Source organism: Aplysia californica, unplaced genomic scaffold, assembly GCF_000002075.1.
Source record: "Aplysia californica isolate F4 #8 unplaced genomic scaffold, AplCal3.0 scaffold01057, whole genome shotgun sequence".
Classification (NCBI taxonomy): domain Eukaryota; kingdom Metazoa; phylum Mollusca; class Gastropoda; order Aplysiida; family Aplysiidae; genus Aplysia; species Aplysia californica.
This window is the reverse complement of record NW_004798327.1, coordinates 27,017-43,323: the sequence shown is the minus strand read 5'-3', so window position 1 is coordinate 43,323 and position 16,307 is coordinate 27,017. Positions and strand designations below refer to the sequence as shown.

At 40.1% G+C, this 16,307-nt stretch overlaps 1 protein-coding gene across 1 annotated transcript in view; it reads left to right on the top strand.

Annotated features, from left to right (window-relative positions):
- Positions 1 to 10,608, top strand: part of LOC101853134 (serine/threonine-protein kinase 24) — a gene marked incomplete at its 5' end in the record, with an annotated part of 34,583 nt that extends 23,975 nt beyond the window's left edge. The window contains 3 exon segments of the mRNA XM_005111424.3: positions 3,197 to 3,277; positions 4,920 to 5,149; positions 8,777 to 10,608. Coding sequence (XP_005111481.1) covers positions 3,197 to 3,277; positions 4,920 to 5,149; positions 8,777 to 8,786 — 321 coding nt within the window. The 3' untranslated portion in view covers positions 8,787 to 10,608.
- Positions 10,609 to 16,307: the final 5,699 nt, after the last annotated feature.

Sequence of the window (16,307 nt, the reverse complement as noted above, 5' to 3'; positions counted from 1 at the left end):
CCCTCACTCACAGCTCCCTCATGATAACCAAGAACTGTACAAGTCCTTCATGTGTGTGTTGTGTGTTTTGTATCCAGCCATGGGTTTCCCTGGACGGAGACTGTGTTTTTAACCCGTGACTTATCCCCAGGGTACTCGGACAACTGTTAACACTATGGTTTTGCTAATCTCGCAGATGGTTTTGCTAATCTCAGTTATTGGAGTGACTTTTTATTCTAATGGGCATCATATTTGGAGTCCTTGCACCCTCCCCCCCCCCTCAACATTCAACATACACTGATTTTAACCTATGACACATAAAGAGTCCACAGGCCTCTGGTAACATGGTTTTCTTGTGTTATTTGGGTCGGTTCTTAGAATATCCAGATGTCCTAGCAGCATATTCCGAGCCCATGATACAAAATAAATTAATAAGCAGTTGTCGGAATACTTTTCCTCATTTATGTGATATACTTATGCAATGAATTTAATGAAAATTCCTGCCTCTATAAAAGATTCACTGTATTTGAAGGCAAGTTGCGGAATTTGTAAGGAAACCTTTAGAAATAAGTGCACTGCATTCCATGATAAGTAAGTAAATCTTTCAACTGTCTAATATCCCGATTTGTTCATCAATGGTAAGAGTTAATTTTGGCAGCTAGGTTATTTTAGTTACACGACTGCACCTCTCATGAAACATAAGCGGAGTTGAATGGAAACATGCAAAAATTATGTTATATGTTTTCAATATGTCCACCAGATTCAGTTGTCAGTTTTCTTGGATGTAGCTGAGTTATTTGTATGTGAAATTTTCCGCTACCGGAAACGTTCATGGGCCTTGCTACAGCTGTTCAGGATTAATTTATGGCAGCAGAATTGCTGTTAATGGTGCAAATTGCTATTCTTTAAAAAGTCTCATTTATGAAGCATTGGCATACCTACTATTATCACATTATAATCCTGTATAATCTGCTAAATTTTTGGATTTTGTGTCTGATTTGCCACTACTTTATCATATTTAATCATTGTTTCAGGCCTTAATCAAAAGTCGGGTTGCAGGCTATTAAGCTGCCTGTTCCATCCCATTGAAAAAGTTCTTTTTTCTTGGAATTCTACATTTGAATAATGACCCCAAGTACATTGATGTCCTGTTAAAAAGAAAAAACTAAAGGAACCTCAAACTGATAGACCTCTGTTGCCACACACATTTTACTTACCTATCATTTCGATATTCTTGTCTGTCCCAGCTCTGTTTGATGAGTTAATTTTTAAAAATGTAAAACTTTCTTAAGACTGTAGTGTTTCTTCGAAGTGGATGCAAAATTATTGTGTAACCCTGACTGCTAGGAAGAAAGTCCTTTAATTTATGTAAACAAAAAATTGAGAACTTTTTAAAGTTGTCAGTCAAACGTCAAACATCTTTGCTTGTTTGTTTTGTTTCTTATTGTTGGTCATGTCAGGGATATCTTTAAAAAACTGCTCCTTGATGATGTCTTGTAGATACATTTCTTCTGAAACTTTATAAGTAAGAACCATATTATTCGCTCTTTTTTTCTATCTAGTGTGATTACTGACTTGTACAAAAGTTCTGTATTAATCAGTGAAATAATATGTATTGTTACAGTAGTGTTTATTTTATTTTGGTGTATTCATCTAGGTTTTACCCTCTAAATAGATCAGTAGTTCTGTTTGATTTCAGCTGTCCCTCATTGTGTCCTTTTAAAAAACTGGCATGTGCACGTATGGGTTTGCGTGGAAAATGATAACATGCTTTGCTTCCTAACATATCTTTTTACACCCATAACCCGTTCTTTCTTTTTTGCATCTTTGGCGCATGTTTTACGAGCTTGGTTTTTTTTTTGTTTTTTGGGTGTGATTTTTAAGTGCATATATTGCATTATGACTTTTTTTTCTTTCTTATGTGTGTGTTTGCAGTATGAGCTTATGTAGGTGTTCTTCTTGCATGATAGACACGGTATATGCAGGTTTAAATCCTGAAGTTTCATTTGCCATACTCCTTGTAGGTTTTGAGTATGAATGTAATGATGACATATTCATGACTATTTATTCTATCAGCAGTTTTCAGTTTGATTGAAAATTATGATGCAAAGCTTATCCAGTTAAACACAGATCTGAGTCATGAATTAAGTTTTTGCTTTCAAAGTAAATATTTTATTATTTATTGTTGATTTCAGATTTCCAGATATTCTGATCTGATATTGTCTTTAGAAAGTCAGAGAACACTAAATCTAGAATATCTCCCTCCTCCTCCCCCCCCCCCCCCATACCACAAACACACAAACCTGGATGCATGGTCTAGTTTTATTGCCTCTCAAATAGTAACATGGTTTCTCTGGTTTGGGGGAAGGAGAGAAAAGAGGTGCTCAAAGTTTAGACCCTACTGCACCCATTTGTTTTCTCATTTTCACATGCTGGTGGTTGGAGGGCACCTCTAGTAGGTCCTACTTCTTTACGTTACTCTGTCTGTCTGTCTGTCTGTCTGTCTGTCTGTCTGTCTGTCTGTCTGTCTGTCTGTCTGTCTGTCTGTCTGTCTTACTTTTTCCCAGTACTGAATGATAAACATCTTTTTAGCTCTGAATGGTCCTTATCAGGTTCACATGTCCTTTTTTTCCAACTCTGTAAAAAAGTTGTCTTTTTTTTTTCACAAAAGATATTCTCATAATCATCAGTTTGAGATTCACAGTACGCTGTCATTCATCGGTATTATCTTGATCGACAACAACAACAAACAGTAACAACATCATCCACATCATACCCTCTGATTTGGTACTTTCACAAGTTCCACCTCAAGGGCATGAGATGATGTCAATGTCAATTTTTTCCCTTCTAATTTATTCTTAAAGACTTTTGTCAAGTTTTTTCCAAAATTTATTATTAGGGGTATGGATGAGATGTCTTGACCTGTTTTTGTTTTTTTTTTCAAAAAATTATTCCCATGGATCGAGATGACGTAAAGCGCGTGCACGCCCCCCCCCACCCCACCCCCAAACTATTCTTATGCATGGATATAAGATGATGTACATTTTTATCCCCAAAATTTATACTCATGGGTATAAGAGGATGTAAATTTCCCCCCCCCCCAAATTTGTTATCATGGGTATGAGATGATATATAAAGAGATGGGTACATACAAGATGATGTGGTGTGTTTTCCACCGTCCGTGTTGGTCCTGACTGTTTGCTTCTTGTTCCCACAGCCTCCGAAGCCTTCGAAAGGACCAGAACGCCCCCAGGCTTCAGCAACTCTTACCTCAGCAATACAACCGACCCTCACGCAGGTAGGAGTCAGCTCCTTTTTGCGTGGGCGCTCAACACATGTTTTACGGTTCGGCACATTCTGACGGAATGTGTCGACTTCGACGATATACGCATAAAGTACTTCAGTTGTAAAGATGTCGAAACCCCCCCTTTTGACATCATTAGTCGGAGAACAATTTTGAGTTTTATAAAAGAAATAAATAGGATTGTTTAATGGGGTATATAAATGTATAGTTGTGGCTGTCTGTGTATATACATACACTGAAATTAGTATTGTAAATACTAATGTTAATAGAGTCTTTACCATATTTACAAAGATTTTTATAAATTTCTGTCCGTCCCTTTAACGTGATGATGATATGACCGTATGCAGTTGCGAGCGCCGTAAAACTCTTACTAGAACATAACATGATGATAGATTCATGGCAGTAAAACTTGTTAGCACTTTACATAACCAAAATTGAGTAGATAGTGCCATAAAATACCTACTCAATCCATCAATCAAAAGGTAGGAGTCGTCATTGTCATCCCAATTCCTTCTTTCGAGTTTATCTGCTTCTCTGGGGAGTGTGATGATTTTTTTTTTTGGTGTGCATTTTAGGACAACCACAGCATTTTATGTCCTGTCCCTCTTGTATTATATATGCAATTCCTGTGTTATTCTGGTATGTATTTCACAGGGTCAAGCAGTTCGAAAAGTGGGGGCCATACTTCATATTTATGAAACTTTTAAGGAAGATCAAAGTCCCACCAGTGGGTGGTTGGTGGGTGCTCTGGTGTGGTTTGCTGCTTGCTTCTTCTTTCCTCTCAAACGTCTATCGTCCTTATTTCCCCTACTTCTTTTTTATGTTTGTTACTCTCTTGTAACACCTCTAGTCTCCTGGCGCTCATATGACCTTATGCAGTTGCGAGGGCCGCAAAACCTCTACTAAAACTAAAACTCTCACCAGCGTCTTTGGTGTAGCGGTTAGGCACCTCGCTGTCGCACACTGGAGGCCCGAGTTCGATTCCCGAGTTGGGAGAAATTTGTATCGAATATCTCAGTTTTTCTGCTGGGGTGTTGTACCCCTCTTAACCTGGGTTAGCCCTGACAGGCAGGGTCTGAAACTCGCCTCCTAAATGAGCTAAATTGTTCTGATGGGGCTTAAAAACACATAAAAAAACAACCATAGTTCATTTCAAACAACCAGGGTTTGATGAGTTGGTTTCTAACCCCCTCCTGTGGGTGGTTGGCAAGTGCTCTGGTGTGGTTTGCTTCTTCTTTCCTATCAAACATCTATCGTCCTTATCTCTCCTTTTTTGCGTTTAATTGTTATTCTCTTGAAACACCTCTAATCTTCGGCACTTATATGACTTTATTGTGTTGCAAGTGCTGTAAAACACTTACTAAAACTAAACTGGCCCCCCTCCCCTCCAGCTACAGTTTGTGGTTGACGGGTGCTCTGGTGTGGTTTGCTTCTTGTTTCCTATCAAACATCTGTCGTCCTTATCTCTCCTTCTTTTTTAAAAATGTTTTTTACTCACTTGTAACACCTCTAATCTTCTGGCGCTCATATGACCTTATGCAGTTGTGAGTGCCGTAAAACCTCTTCTAAAACTAAAAACTAGCAAGTGCCGCAAAACACTTACTAAAACGTAACTGACCCCCCTCCCCATCTCCAGCTACAAGAGGAGTACAGAAAGGAGTTCCGGCGCATCGGTCGGCCGCTGCCCTTGCTGGACGTGGTGCAGGAACTGCAGAACGCCTTTGACCTGGCCGAGATGTCGTGCCCGGGCCTGGCGGACGACCTGGTGGCCGGCGTCCTCTCCCGACTCCTGGTGGCCTCCTCCGGATCCAGCTCCTCATCGGCTGACGAGGCCGAAGCCTGGAAGGCTCTGGACAAGATAAAGAGGTGAGTGTGTCCCTTAGATACTCATGGTGTAGTCTTGATTTGCCCGTACAGTTGAGTTGAATCTGCTGCAACGACCACTTGTCCAAGATAATGGCTATAACTACAGTCAAACACGGGTAACCTGAATTCGTCTGGAAATGGAAATAGTGTTCGAGATTTCTGTAATTTGTCATGTCCGTGAAAACCCCAAATACAAAGATATCGAGAAAAAAATCAAGGGAGGTAAAAAAGAACATTAAAACAGTTAATGTAGTTAGCTCCCTTAATGAGCGTGTTGACAGTGTGAAAACAAGAAGATTAATGGAAGCGGAAAAAAGAAAATCTCATGTGTGCACAGCCGACTCCTACGTCATTCCTTTCCTGTACTTTCATTGGCGAAAAGAAAGTTACACCTCTTGCCATTCGAGTGCGTCCCACAGTATGGTAGAACGCTGGCGAGCCAGTCGTGCGGTGCTGTCAGAATCGCTCCCCAACCCCCCTTACCCATCCCCCCTTCCCCCAGTCTCTCGTGGTGAGACAAGGACCATGGTTTTGGCTGTAACAATAACAAAGAAACGCCTACCCGCGGCCAGAAAGGCTGTAAAAAAGCCCGGTCTTTAGCTTAGAATGTGAAGTGGATTTGTTCGAGATTCGAGTGTTTCGTGTTCTGAGTGTTCAGGAACTTTGTGAAGTCAATACAAAGAAAACATAGGGACTGAATGAAATGGGACCGAACATTATGTCCGAGATACCCGAGAATTCGTGATTTTCGTATTTGAAATTCGTGGACTCTACTGTTGCTTGTTCATTTGTCTTGGTTTTGATGAAAGAAAAAATACCCATCTTTCTTGAAAAAGAGTGGGGTTATTTGTGATTGAAGAAGGTGGGGTTGCCAGGTGTCTAAAGGAAAATGAACCCTATCCATACGCCCTGGGGTCATTTTGTACCTCTGGAGTTGTATTCTTCACATTTTAAAATACTTCTTGTGTGAAGATCTCTTTGAAACTGTCAATATTTCTCCAAAAATCATTAACAGACTTCTATGCAAAACGTACGGATCGGATTAATGAGTAATTTTCCTCTTTGAAAGTGGTGGCACCGAGTCCCCATGTTGTATGGATACGATAGTTAAACATGAAGTACAGATAGGGTTAACGAGACAATGGCCGCCAAAGTATGATGACTTCCAAAAGTTGAGTGTCCTTGGATGCCGCGTATTTGCATTTTTTGTGTGTTAAGCATACACAAATTTTTTGCCAAAATTTTTTATGCCAAATTATTTTACCATTTTTTGATCGTGTTTGGATGATATTGATATCCCTTAAAGTATTGATCTCAAAATTTTGAGTATATCCAAAAAATTAGACATTTTTGGTGTAAACCATCAAATTGTGCGTGTGTGGTACCCCATCAATATTTTGCGCAATCTTCAATTTGTTATTTGCAGCAGGTTAGAAAATATCAACATGGCGCCATATAAAGGGGAGAAAAAATTTCTTCTTAAGCTGTTAGATGTATATCGGAGTTTCCCTGCACTTTTGAAAGTGAAAAGCAATAATTGTTCTGGTAAAAATGAAAAATAAAAGAGATGCATATCAGACTCTTCTAAGATAAATATCGCGAGTGGTATAAGGAAGAGACGAAAGATGAGCTGAAGAAAGTCAACTCATTACTGATGAATTTTAGAAAGGAACTGAAAAAGGTCAGTGACTCCCAACACTGCAGAAACCACTTTTTGCTCCACTTCCGTGTCTTTTTCGTGTTTTTTTTTGCCTGCAGACTGAAGCAAGAGCCAACGCTGTTGGTGCGTCCATGGCTAGGTCTAGGCACTAACTGGTCATTGCGCAATATATGTTGAGCATGTAGGGACAATGCCAAACTGCCAATACTTTTTATGTTAAATGGTTTGACTAAAAGTTTTTGCGTGTATGGGCTACTCTAGATTGTTTTTCCGTAAAATCCACCTTGACACATGTTTTTAAATGTGCATAAAAGGTCAATGGGCGGAAAAATGTTGGGTTTCTTTGATTTCGTTATTTTGACGAGTGCCCGATTTCAGCCTAATGCAACACAAATGTTGTCGTGAACATTTTTCTATATGTGAGTCATGGTGGTGAAATCAAGCGCTCGTCAAAATAATGAAAACTAAGACATCAGCATTTTTCTGGCCGTTGGGCAATTACAATTTTTTTTCGTTTTATGACTCTATTATCCATTTAAATTGCATTGTCTTTGTGGATTTTACTGAAAAACATTGATCAAAGGCGCAAAAAATGTAAATTTCCAGTTCACAAAGACGCTTTAACTTTTTAAGTCACCAAACTTTGGCGGCCATTTTCTCGCTAATTTTGTATCTGAAATCAGGTGACCCCGACCTTCTTCAATTGCAAATATCTCAATTTCTTTTCTAAATACCTGGGTATTTTTTGCCATATGCAAGACAAATAAGAGTTGTTTTAAACCACAAATATATTTACACTGAATTTTAATATTTTAACATTTTAGCATTTTAAAGTCAATTAGTTAACAAATTGTGCTGTGAACTTTTGCGAAAGTAAACAACTTGTGTTTCGTGCGCTCATATGACCTTAGCAGTTGCGAGCGCCGTAAAACCCTATACTACATACATACATACAAGACAAATGACCAAGCTTTAAGATGATACTAACATTTCCATATGCCCAAAAATTGACGAGCGCCTGATTCCACCGTGGTGTGACACATGTCTTTTGCTTCTGTGTTATGTACTCTTAAACTTTTAGCAGCAGGTACCCATTATGTACTTCTACAGTCGCTGCCTTACACACTGATAAAATTCTCAATAATTCATAACCAAAGATTTTGTTGGATCTGGAAGGTCAGTGGGAGTCAAATTTGCTCTTGAGGTCAGCATCCCATACTGCAAAAAACACTGAAACTTGGTCAATTCACTGAAACAATCTGGACTTTTTCGTATGTGTGCTCTTCAGCGGCATAGATCGTCACACTCAAAGAGTCACACTCAAAGAGTGTTCCTTACCAACTTTACAGACACTACTCGGTCCACAGTTTTGACCCTAGCGATATTTACCAACTTGTATTTATAGTGGGTGGGTGGTGTGTGTGTGCCTTGGTGTGGTGTGCACCTTCTTTCCTAGAAAACATTTATCAGCCTATACTCACCTCCTTTTTTTTACGTTTGTTACTCTCTTGTAACACCTTTTTCTAACCGTTGGCATTTATACGACCTTATTGTGTTGCAAGTGCCATAAAACTCGTACAAAAAAAAAAAAAGATTTTAAGAACTGAAACCGAAAAACAGGCTCTCAATGATTGTTTACAAAAATAAAAATTGTCAGGCTCTTAATAATAATTGAATAAAAAGATATTGTTTCAAGCTCTTAATAATTGTTTTAAAGAATTGTTTGCGGGTGGTTGGTGGGTGTTCTGGTGTGTTTTGCTCCTTTTCTATCAAAACATCTATCGTCTTTATCTTTCCTCTTCTGTGTGTTTGTTACTCTCTTGTAACACTTCTAATCTTCGGCACTTATATGACCTTATTGTGTTGCAAGTGCCGTAAAACTGTTACAAATACTAAAGAATTGTTTCTGGCCCTTATTAATTGTTTAAAGCCCTTATTAATTGTTTAAAATAAAACAACTGTTTCAGGCCCTCCTAGAAGAGATTTGAAACCCAGACGTGACCACCGTCCAGCTGGCTGGCAATGTGGGGGGGGGAGTTGGTGGAGGATTGGACTAGTAGCTGAGCGGAGGCGGCCTCTTCTTTCCGAGGGGACGCGGGCTCATCATACTGCTACGTTAGATCCAACGCAACAACATCTTGTGGGAGAAGCAAGCCTTGTAGTATATCTGTGCACTCTTGTTGCTTTCTGTACGTGTGTGTAAGTAAGTGTGTGTGTGTGTGTGTGTGTGTGTGTGTATGTGTGTGCGCGCGTGTGTGTGTGTGAGTGAATGAGTGAGAGGTGTGTTTCGACTCGTGGAGTGCTCATGTGGCAAACAGTTGTCCTGACTAGAATATTTATGTTGAGTGAAAAAAAAAAAGCAACACACCCTATAAAACACAAGACTGTTGTTACTGTATCTATGAAATCAGTGTGCGGAGATAGTGCAGTGATGTCTGGAGTCTATGGACAATGTTTTTTTGTTGTATGCAAATTTATTAGTAATGAGATCTTCGCAGAAGCACATCGATGTGAACATGCCTTGGACCTTGATTAAGGGCAAACTTACTGATTTGTGTATTTGAAATATTTTTCCTCTTCCACCTGCACGTTTATGTTTAATTATTTTGAAAAAGAAAACTTGATAGGGTTTTTGAGTTTGTTTTGATTAGGTCTTGTGATGTGAGACTGGAAATAATGCAGAATGTGGACGGAAGGTTGATTGCTTGTTTTTGGCTTCTTAATTACGCATGTGTTTTCTTTAATTGAATATTGGATATTGAATGTGTTGCTCCAGAGGTTTGAGTGGGATAAAAGTGAAGCGGCTTATTGTATAAGTTTGTGAAAATGTATTGTTTTTTCACCTTTTTAAAAAATGATTGAAATGACAGACGGAAATCTTGAGCAAAATACCTTCAGTCATATGTGAATTTTATGGACTTCCTCGAACCATGCTTCCCAATGACTAACAAGGCTTTCACTTGGGAATTAGTAGGGATACTTTTGTGTTTATCTGCAAAATTTGTGGTTTTGTTTCCTTTTGTTTGTGATGTTTTAGTGAATTTTTTTTTTCTTTGCAAAAGTGTTTGTTCAGAAGCCTGTAGATAATAGTATCATTTGCACACCCTGAATTATCCAGTGTGATAATTATTAGGAAGAGATTCTGACTATTCTTCTTCTGTTAATGCTGAGGGGTGTAGTGGACCATTCGTTCATGGAGATATCTATATATATATTTTTTCATTTTTAGAAAGTAACATTGTGGTTGTTTGACTGCTACAAGAGAATATATGAGGTGTACTGTTGACTGTGTCATGCATATTACTTTCTTTCATGTAACAATGTTTATTTGCATACGTTAGCGCTGTTGTTAGCGCTGTTGGTTTTATGACCTTGTGTAACATTTTTCTGATTAAGGTAGGATGTTCTATAATGCGTGCACACTGAAAACAAGGTGGAAGGAATGGATGGTTTGGATTCTGTCTGTATATATTCTTGTTTGAGGGGAAGACTCCACCCCAGTTATGGTTAGTGGGTGTCCCCGTTAAGTATCTCTTCATTTCCTTTGCCTTGCCCTTTGGTTTTTCCACGCTGTGTTTCTAAAAGTTTGTCTGCTCTGTGAGGGTTTGCTGCAGACAGGAACTTTCAGCTGGTGGGGGTCTGTAGTCAAAGTGGGTTCTGTCTGCAATATGCTAGGGGGTGAAGGGAACTGACGGTGCAGAGTCCCTGAAATGGTGTTTGTATGAGGTCCACACTTTGTCAAAATATTTTATCTGATGTATGTTATATATGTTATAATAAATGGAGACATTTGACTTAACTGCACTGAGTGAGCTCGATTGTGAAAGATTGCTGAGAGTTTCTGCCGTGTACTGCATGAAGTAATTGCTGTTGTGAGGATGAGTCACTCTAGACTTAAGAGCAGGGGATCAACTGAGTGTACTTTGTAGGATTCTTTGGCAAATGATTTATATATGTTAAGGTTGATACTGGAACCCTTGTGTAAAGAGAAAGATACATTTTGTATTGGGAGGTTGATATTTGAGCGCAAAAGTAAAGATAAAAAAACTTTGCACAGTTTAGATATCTTTGGTAACTGGCATGCTATTGTGGAAATGGCTCCTGTGAAAATATGCATGGTTTTAGTTTGTCTTTTTATTAATCTTAAAGTCCACCACTTTTTCTTCTTTTCTTTCCAAGTGAAACACAGCTTTAAAAAGTGTTCTCAATGATTGAGTTTTCTTTTTTTGAAGTGTTTGGTGGACTGACAAAAGTATTGTAGCTTGGCTATTTGTGTTTTTTTGACTGGACTATTGTCGAATGTGAATACATTTATTGTCTTCCTCTGCAAAGGAAGAAAGGATTTTTATATGCTCCTATCAAGGCTTGGATGGCCTTTGTGTGGCCACACAGACTGTTACTACTGCCATTGGTGTTGTCCGATAAATCTTTCCATCCATCCGCGTGATAAAAGTCCTTGTCACATTCCATTCCTTCAAGCAAAATTCCTAGTGGAGAAGCCGCTGGTTGAGCAGTTCCTTCCTCCAGGCGTGCCCTATAAATGTTGGACCTCATGAAGAAAATGTTTAGGGTTTTGGTTTTTTTCTTCATGTCGTGTGTTCGTTTATGTTTGCGTGCATTTGTTCAAGAGAACGGTAGTGTAGAAACCGTTGTGTTTTCCCCTCCTGCCTATGCCATGTGTGGTGGTGGGGGGAGGAGAGGGATATGTGTAGTAAAGTGAATGTGATGTGCTGCCTGACCCAACTCCTATGCTGCCTTACTTACACAGACCACACAGTTCAGGGTGGATGCAAGCTGATTTGTGAACATGATGTGGGTTATGTGTATTTTTTTTTGCAGATGTTCTGGGAATTTGTTACGATAGGTGAATACTTAGAGGAGATACGTGTACAACCTTATTGTAAGTGTCAGACTGGTGTTTTGATTTGCTTCTCACTCCATACCTATGGAAATGCCCCTAAAAGCAGTGTGAAGGATCAGGGGTTTTCACTTTTGTTCATAGTTGCCGCTCTGGTTTGACTACGGGGTCTGCTGGAAGTTGGCCGAGGTTAAATGCCATTGCGCCGTTTCCAGCATGGGTTGTGCCTATACTGTGCCATTTTGGCTAGACACAGGCCTGTTGCTAGTATTTTTGTTTATCCTTCCCAACCGGGCGTGCAGCCATGAGCCTTGACAATCACTGGCCAAATGTTTTCATGTAATGCAAAATACACCGGGCTCTAGGTGGTGACTGGAATGTGAAACCTCTCGCTGCTACTGATTTTGGGAGGGTCAAGAAAAGGTATGCTATGGGGCAGGGGAAGAATCAGTTGGATCAGCCTGTTAGTGTTTAGCCCAGATCGGGTGAGGAGAAAGTCCATCACTCGGTCACAATCTGACCGTAGGTACAGTAAGTAAACTGAGTAAGGTGCCCACCCCCAGACTGTCTTTGGTTTGGAGTCTGAGAGTGGGCATGTTGGCCAGGACTCCTGTTCAAAACCATGGATGTTGTTATTGACCTTTTTGGGGGAAGGGATCATGTCATTTATATGTGTATGTGAGCGAGAAGACTGCAGTGATTATATTTATATATATGCTTATTGTCTTGGGGTTTGAGAAAAGCGCAAGTGTTGAGTTGATGTGGGGAATGTGGACAGACATTTTGTTTCAGCTATGCTTCTTTCTAGCATCAGGGAGGAAATGCCAGCCTCAAGAGATGACCCGTGTCTCTCTGACTGTGCTCTTTTTGATGAGCGCTTGAAGTCTAGAATGTTGAAAAGAAAAGGAAACAAATGTTGAAGACAAGTTAACATCTGCCATCACTGTTTCTGATAACCCATTCTTTTTCTTCTGTTGGTGTGGTACATTTGCATGAACATTTGTGTGTATATTTTGTTGGAATATGTGCTTGTGTGTGCACATGTATGTAGTTGAGTTTGTGTGTGTGTGTGTGTGTGTGTGTGTGTGTGTGTTTGTTTACACACAGAGATAAGGGAAAAGATGGAAGGGATCTTTGCATGTTACACTTTAGCATTTTTTTGCTGTTGTAGTAGGCTTGACCTATGGTGATTTGCCCCTGTGAGTCAGTTTGTTCTCTCTAGGGGCACTGTACATAGCTTGTAACATAAGATATGGACTTTATTATTATTATTACTATAGCATATCATAAACTCTCATCCTTCTTTCTGTATTCAATGAGTAATATTTGCTACTTTGGACAAACTTGTGCATTTTATGGTTAATTAATTTCTCGTGTGATTTTCAAGAATATCCATTGTTTTCAAGCTGTGTTGACATTTTACTTGACAGGAAACTAATGTCGATGAAGTCTGGACCGTTGGGCTAACATTGTGAGAAGGGAAATTTAAATTCTGGTTAATTTCCTATTAAAAAATTATGTGAATGCTATTAGTTGTTTTTTTTGAGCTTGTTGAAGCTTTTGGTTTTTTTCTCTCAGGAGTTATTGTTGTTGAAAAGCTTGGTTGTAGAGTCGCTGTTCTTTAGTGTTCTGGGGATCTATATTTGGTGAGTCGCCGGGTGTTGAACTAAACCAGCTGCGGTCTGGTGCATGGCCTCGGATTATTTTTCTTCATACTTAACTTCCCTCGGGACACTGACTGCTCTGGAGGTTAGTGGTGTCACTCAGAGGTTGCGCCTGAGGGGAGTACGTCTGCATTTCCAGAAGTTTCTCATGTTTGGAACATATTGTGTCTGATGAGAATGGTTGTCCTGTGCCTCTCTTCGAATCAGTTTTCGTTTGCATCATTCCTTATTCCTAGCCCTGTCAGTTCTGACTTAATACTTTTTGAGCTTACTGCTGTACTCCACCACGATAACATGTTGTTAGCCTGTACCACTCCACTGTTTGTCTCTGAGATGAAACTGTGCACCCCTTTTAACTAAGACATCTAGAGATATGTTCTTGATTGTTGGAAGGAAGACATACTCTTTTAAGAGGGCGTAATTTATAGAACTTGATGAAATACCTTTCCAGAGTATTTTCACGGGCGATGTTACAATATTCTTTTCGGCCAGACAGTATTTGTTATTTCTCTCATTTTTTGCATTTTTCTAATTTCTCCAGCTTCTCATGATTTAGTAAGGTATAGTCTCTGTGGTGTGTTTGCGAACTTGATTGAATTCATTAGTGCTAGGAACACGAAAAGAGCCTACGGGTTGTACCTGATAAAAGGATGAATCATCCACAAAGGTACGCACCTTTGTTGTACTCCAGCGTGCTGAATTTAACGGAAATTTTTATATATATATATATACTGACTGAGCTATTGACTTGATGATTTATTTCATGTGTTCATACCAGGGTTTCGGAGTTGGATTTTTTTTCTTGGACGTAATAATATTTTTCCAGGGCAGATTGTCTTTCATGAAGTGTCTCATGCTTTGTTCATGATCAGGCTGTTGGAACTAGTAGTTTTTCTGCGACTCCTCATCCTTGTCTGATCTGATAAGTCGGGGGGGGGGGGTTTCAACAAAGAAAAAAACTCCCCAACAACTTGCAGTAGACAAACGGTGATTGGAATCAATACAAATGTTTTCTATGAAAAGAAATACAGTGTAGGTCGGCATTATTTTTTTCTTTTTTTCGTTGCCACAAATAGAGCAGAAGATTGTATGTATCCAGCAGTTTTTTTGGAGCACTTCTCAAAATTGTTGGGAAATGTCTGCTGATAGGTTCCCCAGCTTAAGGTCATGTACAGTGTTAGACTTGATAGGGAATTTTTTTTCGAAAGTACCCGATACTTTTCTATTCGTGTAGGTGTTCAAGAAAGGAATACAGTTGTTACCTTGATCTGTACAGGCAGTTATACAACAATGTTTATTTGTCTTGTGGTGTTTGTGTGTGTGTGTGTTCGAGTGTGAGTGTGTTTGTGAGAGTGTGTGTGTGCGTGTGTGTGTGTGTGTGTGTACGCGTGCGTGTGTGTGTGTTCGGGTGTGTGTGTTCGGGTGTGTGTGAGTGTTCGGGTGTGTGTGAGTGTGTATTGTACTTAACTGTTGTAGATAGCGACACATTCCCTGTGTTCACACAGCCTGGAGGATCCATGACAAGCGTTGACCTTTGACCTTGCTCTCGACCAAACTGTGATGCCTTCTTTCATCGATGATGATAACAAAGCTTCTGGCGCGCCCCCACCCCCCCTGAATCAATATGGGTTCCATCTACAACGCTATCTGCAGGTTGTTGATGGGTGCTTCGCCTGCACATTCTTCTCCCCTCTTCTCTCGTCAGCGTTTCTGTTTTCCTACTTCAGTGTTCCAAGGGAAATGGGAGGGGCGGGGAAGGGAGGGTGGGGGGGTTGTTGCTAATTTGTCGACCAGTAATAGGTTTACATTACAATGGAATAACGACGACACAATTGCAATTGTGTGTCAGATGGAACCATTTGGATGTGGGAACGTCGAACAGTCTCTGTATTTATCATGTGAAGCTACTATGTGATTCCTGATGACTTTTGGGCCAACTTCTCTGCACGTTAGGATTTATGTTCAGGTGTCCCCCCCCTCCCTCTTTTTTTCATATAATTTTGTGAGGCACCCCCCGCCCGGAAGTTTCACTGTTGGTCAAAGTGTACTTTCAGATAGCTGGCTTGGTTTCTTGCTTGCTGGCTCTCTTGGAGCCGTTGGTTTAATGCTGTGAGCAGCCAGGCTGTGTGGAGGTCGATTTGACTTTTACTTAGACTATGACTATGATGTGGTTTTAACCCCTTTTACCCTCTTGTTGGTCTTGGGGAGGAGGCACTGACTTTTTAGAGTTTAATTGATTGCCTGTTTTTAAAAGTTTCATATACTAATGTTACAAGAATGCATTTAGATATATAAGAAACAATTATTTTCGTTTTGCTCACAATATGTGGGATGTTCTGATTCTTTTGTTCTGTTGAACAGACAGTGGCCGCCTCCTCTGTTCTGCTACTGTTGTCTGTGGTGGGGCAATCGGGCGCTCTACCGTCTACCAGCACACACACAAGTAGTGAGTTTGATTCCCGCATGGAGAGGATTTTTATTGAGTACCTCTGTCTTGTCTTTTGGGACATAATTGTGTCCTCCTCGGTTGGGGTCGGCCCGGACGAGTGGTTTCAGAGCCCACCGTCTTGACCATCAATGATTTCTTTATAGAGGCACCTGTCATCCATGTCCAGGTGCTGTTTTCGCCTAGCAGCCCGCCTTCTAAATCATCTAAATAGCGTTGGGAGGGGTCGTTGTTGTCATCGATCCAGGATAGGGGGTGTAAAACACCCTCGGTTACATATCTCTCCCCCCCACCTCCGTCTGTACATAAGAGCCCTCAGTTACGTTCTGGAAATGCCGTTTACAAGATCCGGTAGTAACGTCCATAGTTTTCTGTAACAATAGGAAAATTCTTTTCTTCTTTGTTTGGTTTTTGAAAGCGCCTTGTAGATGTAGCTCTGCTCTTCTTACTTACTACTTTCTGATTGATTTTTCTCCCCTCCCCTCTCTCAATCTCTCCCCGGGGGAACCCTCGGGAGGAACCTAGTCGGG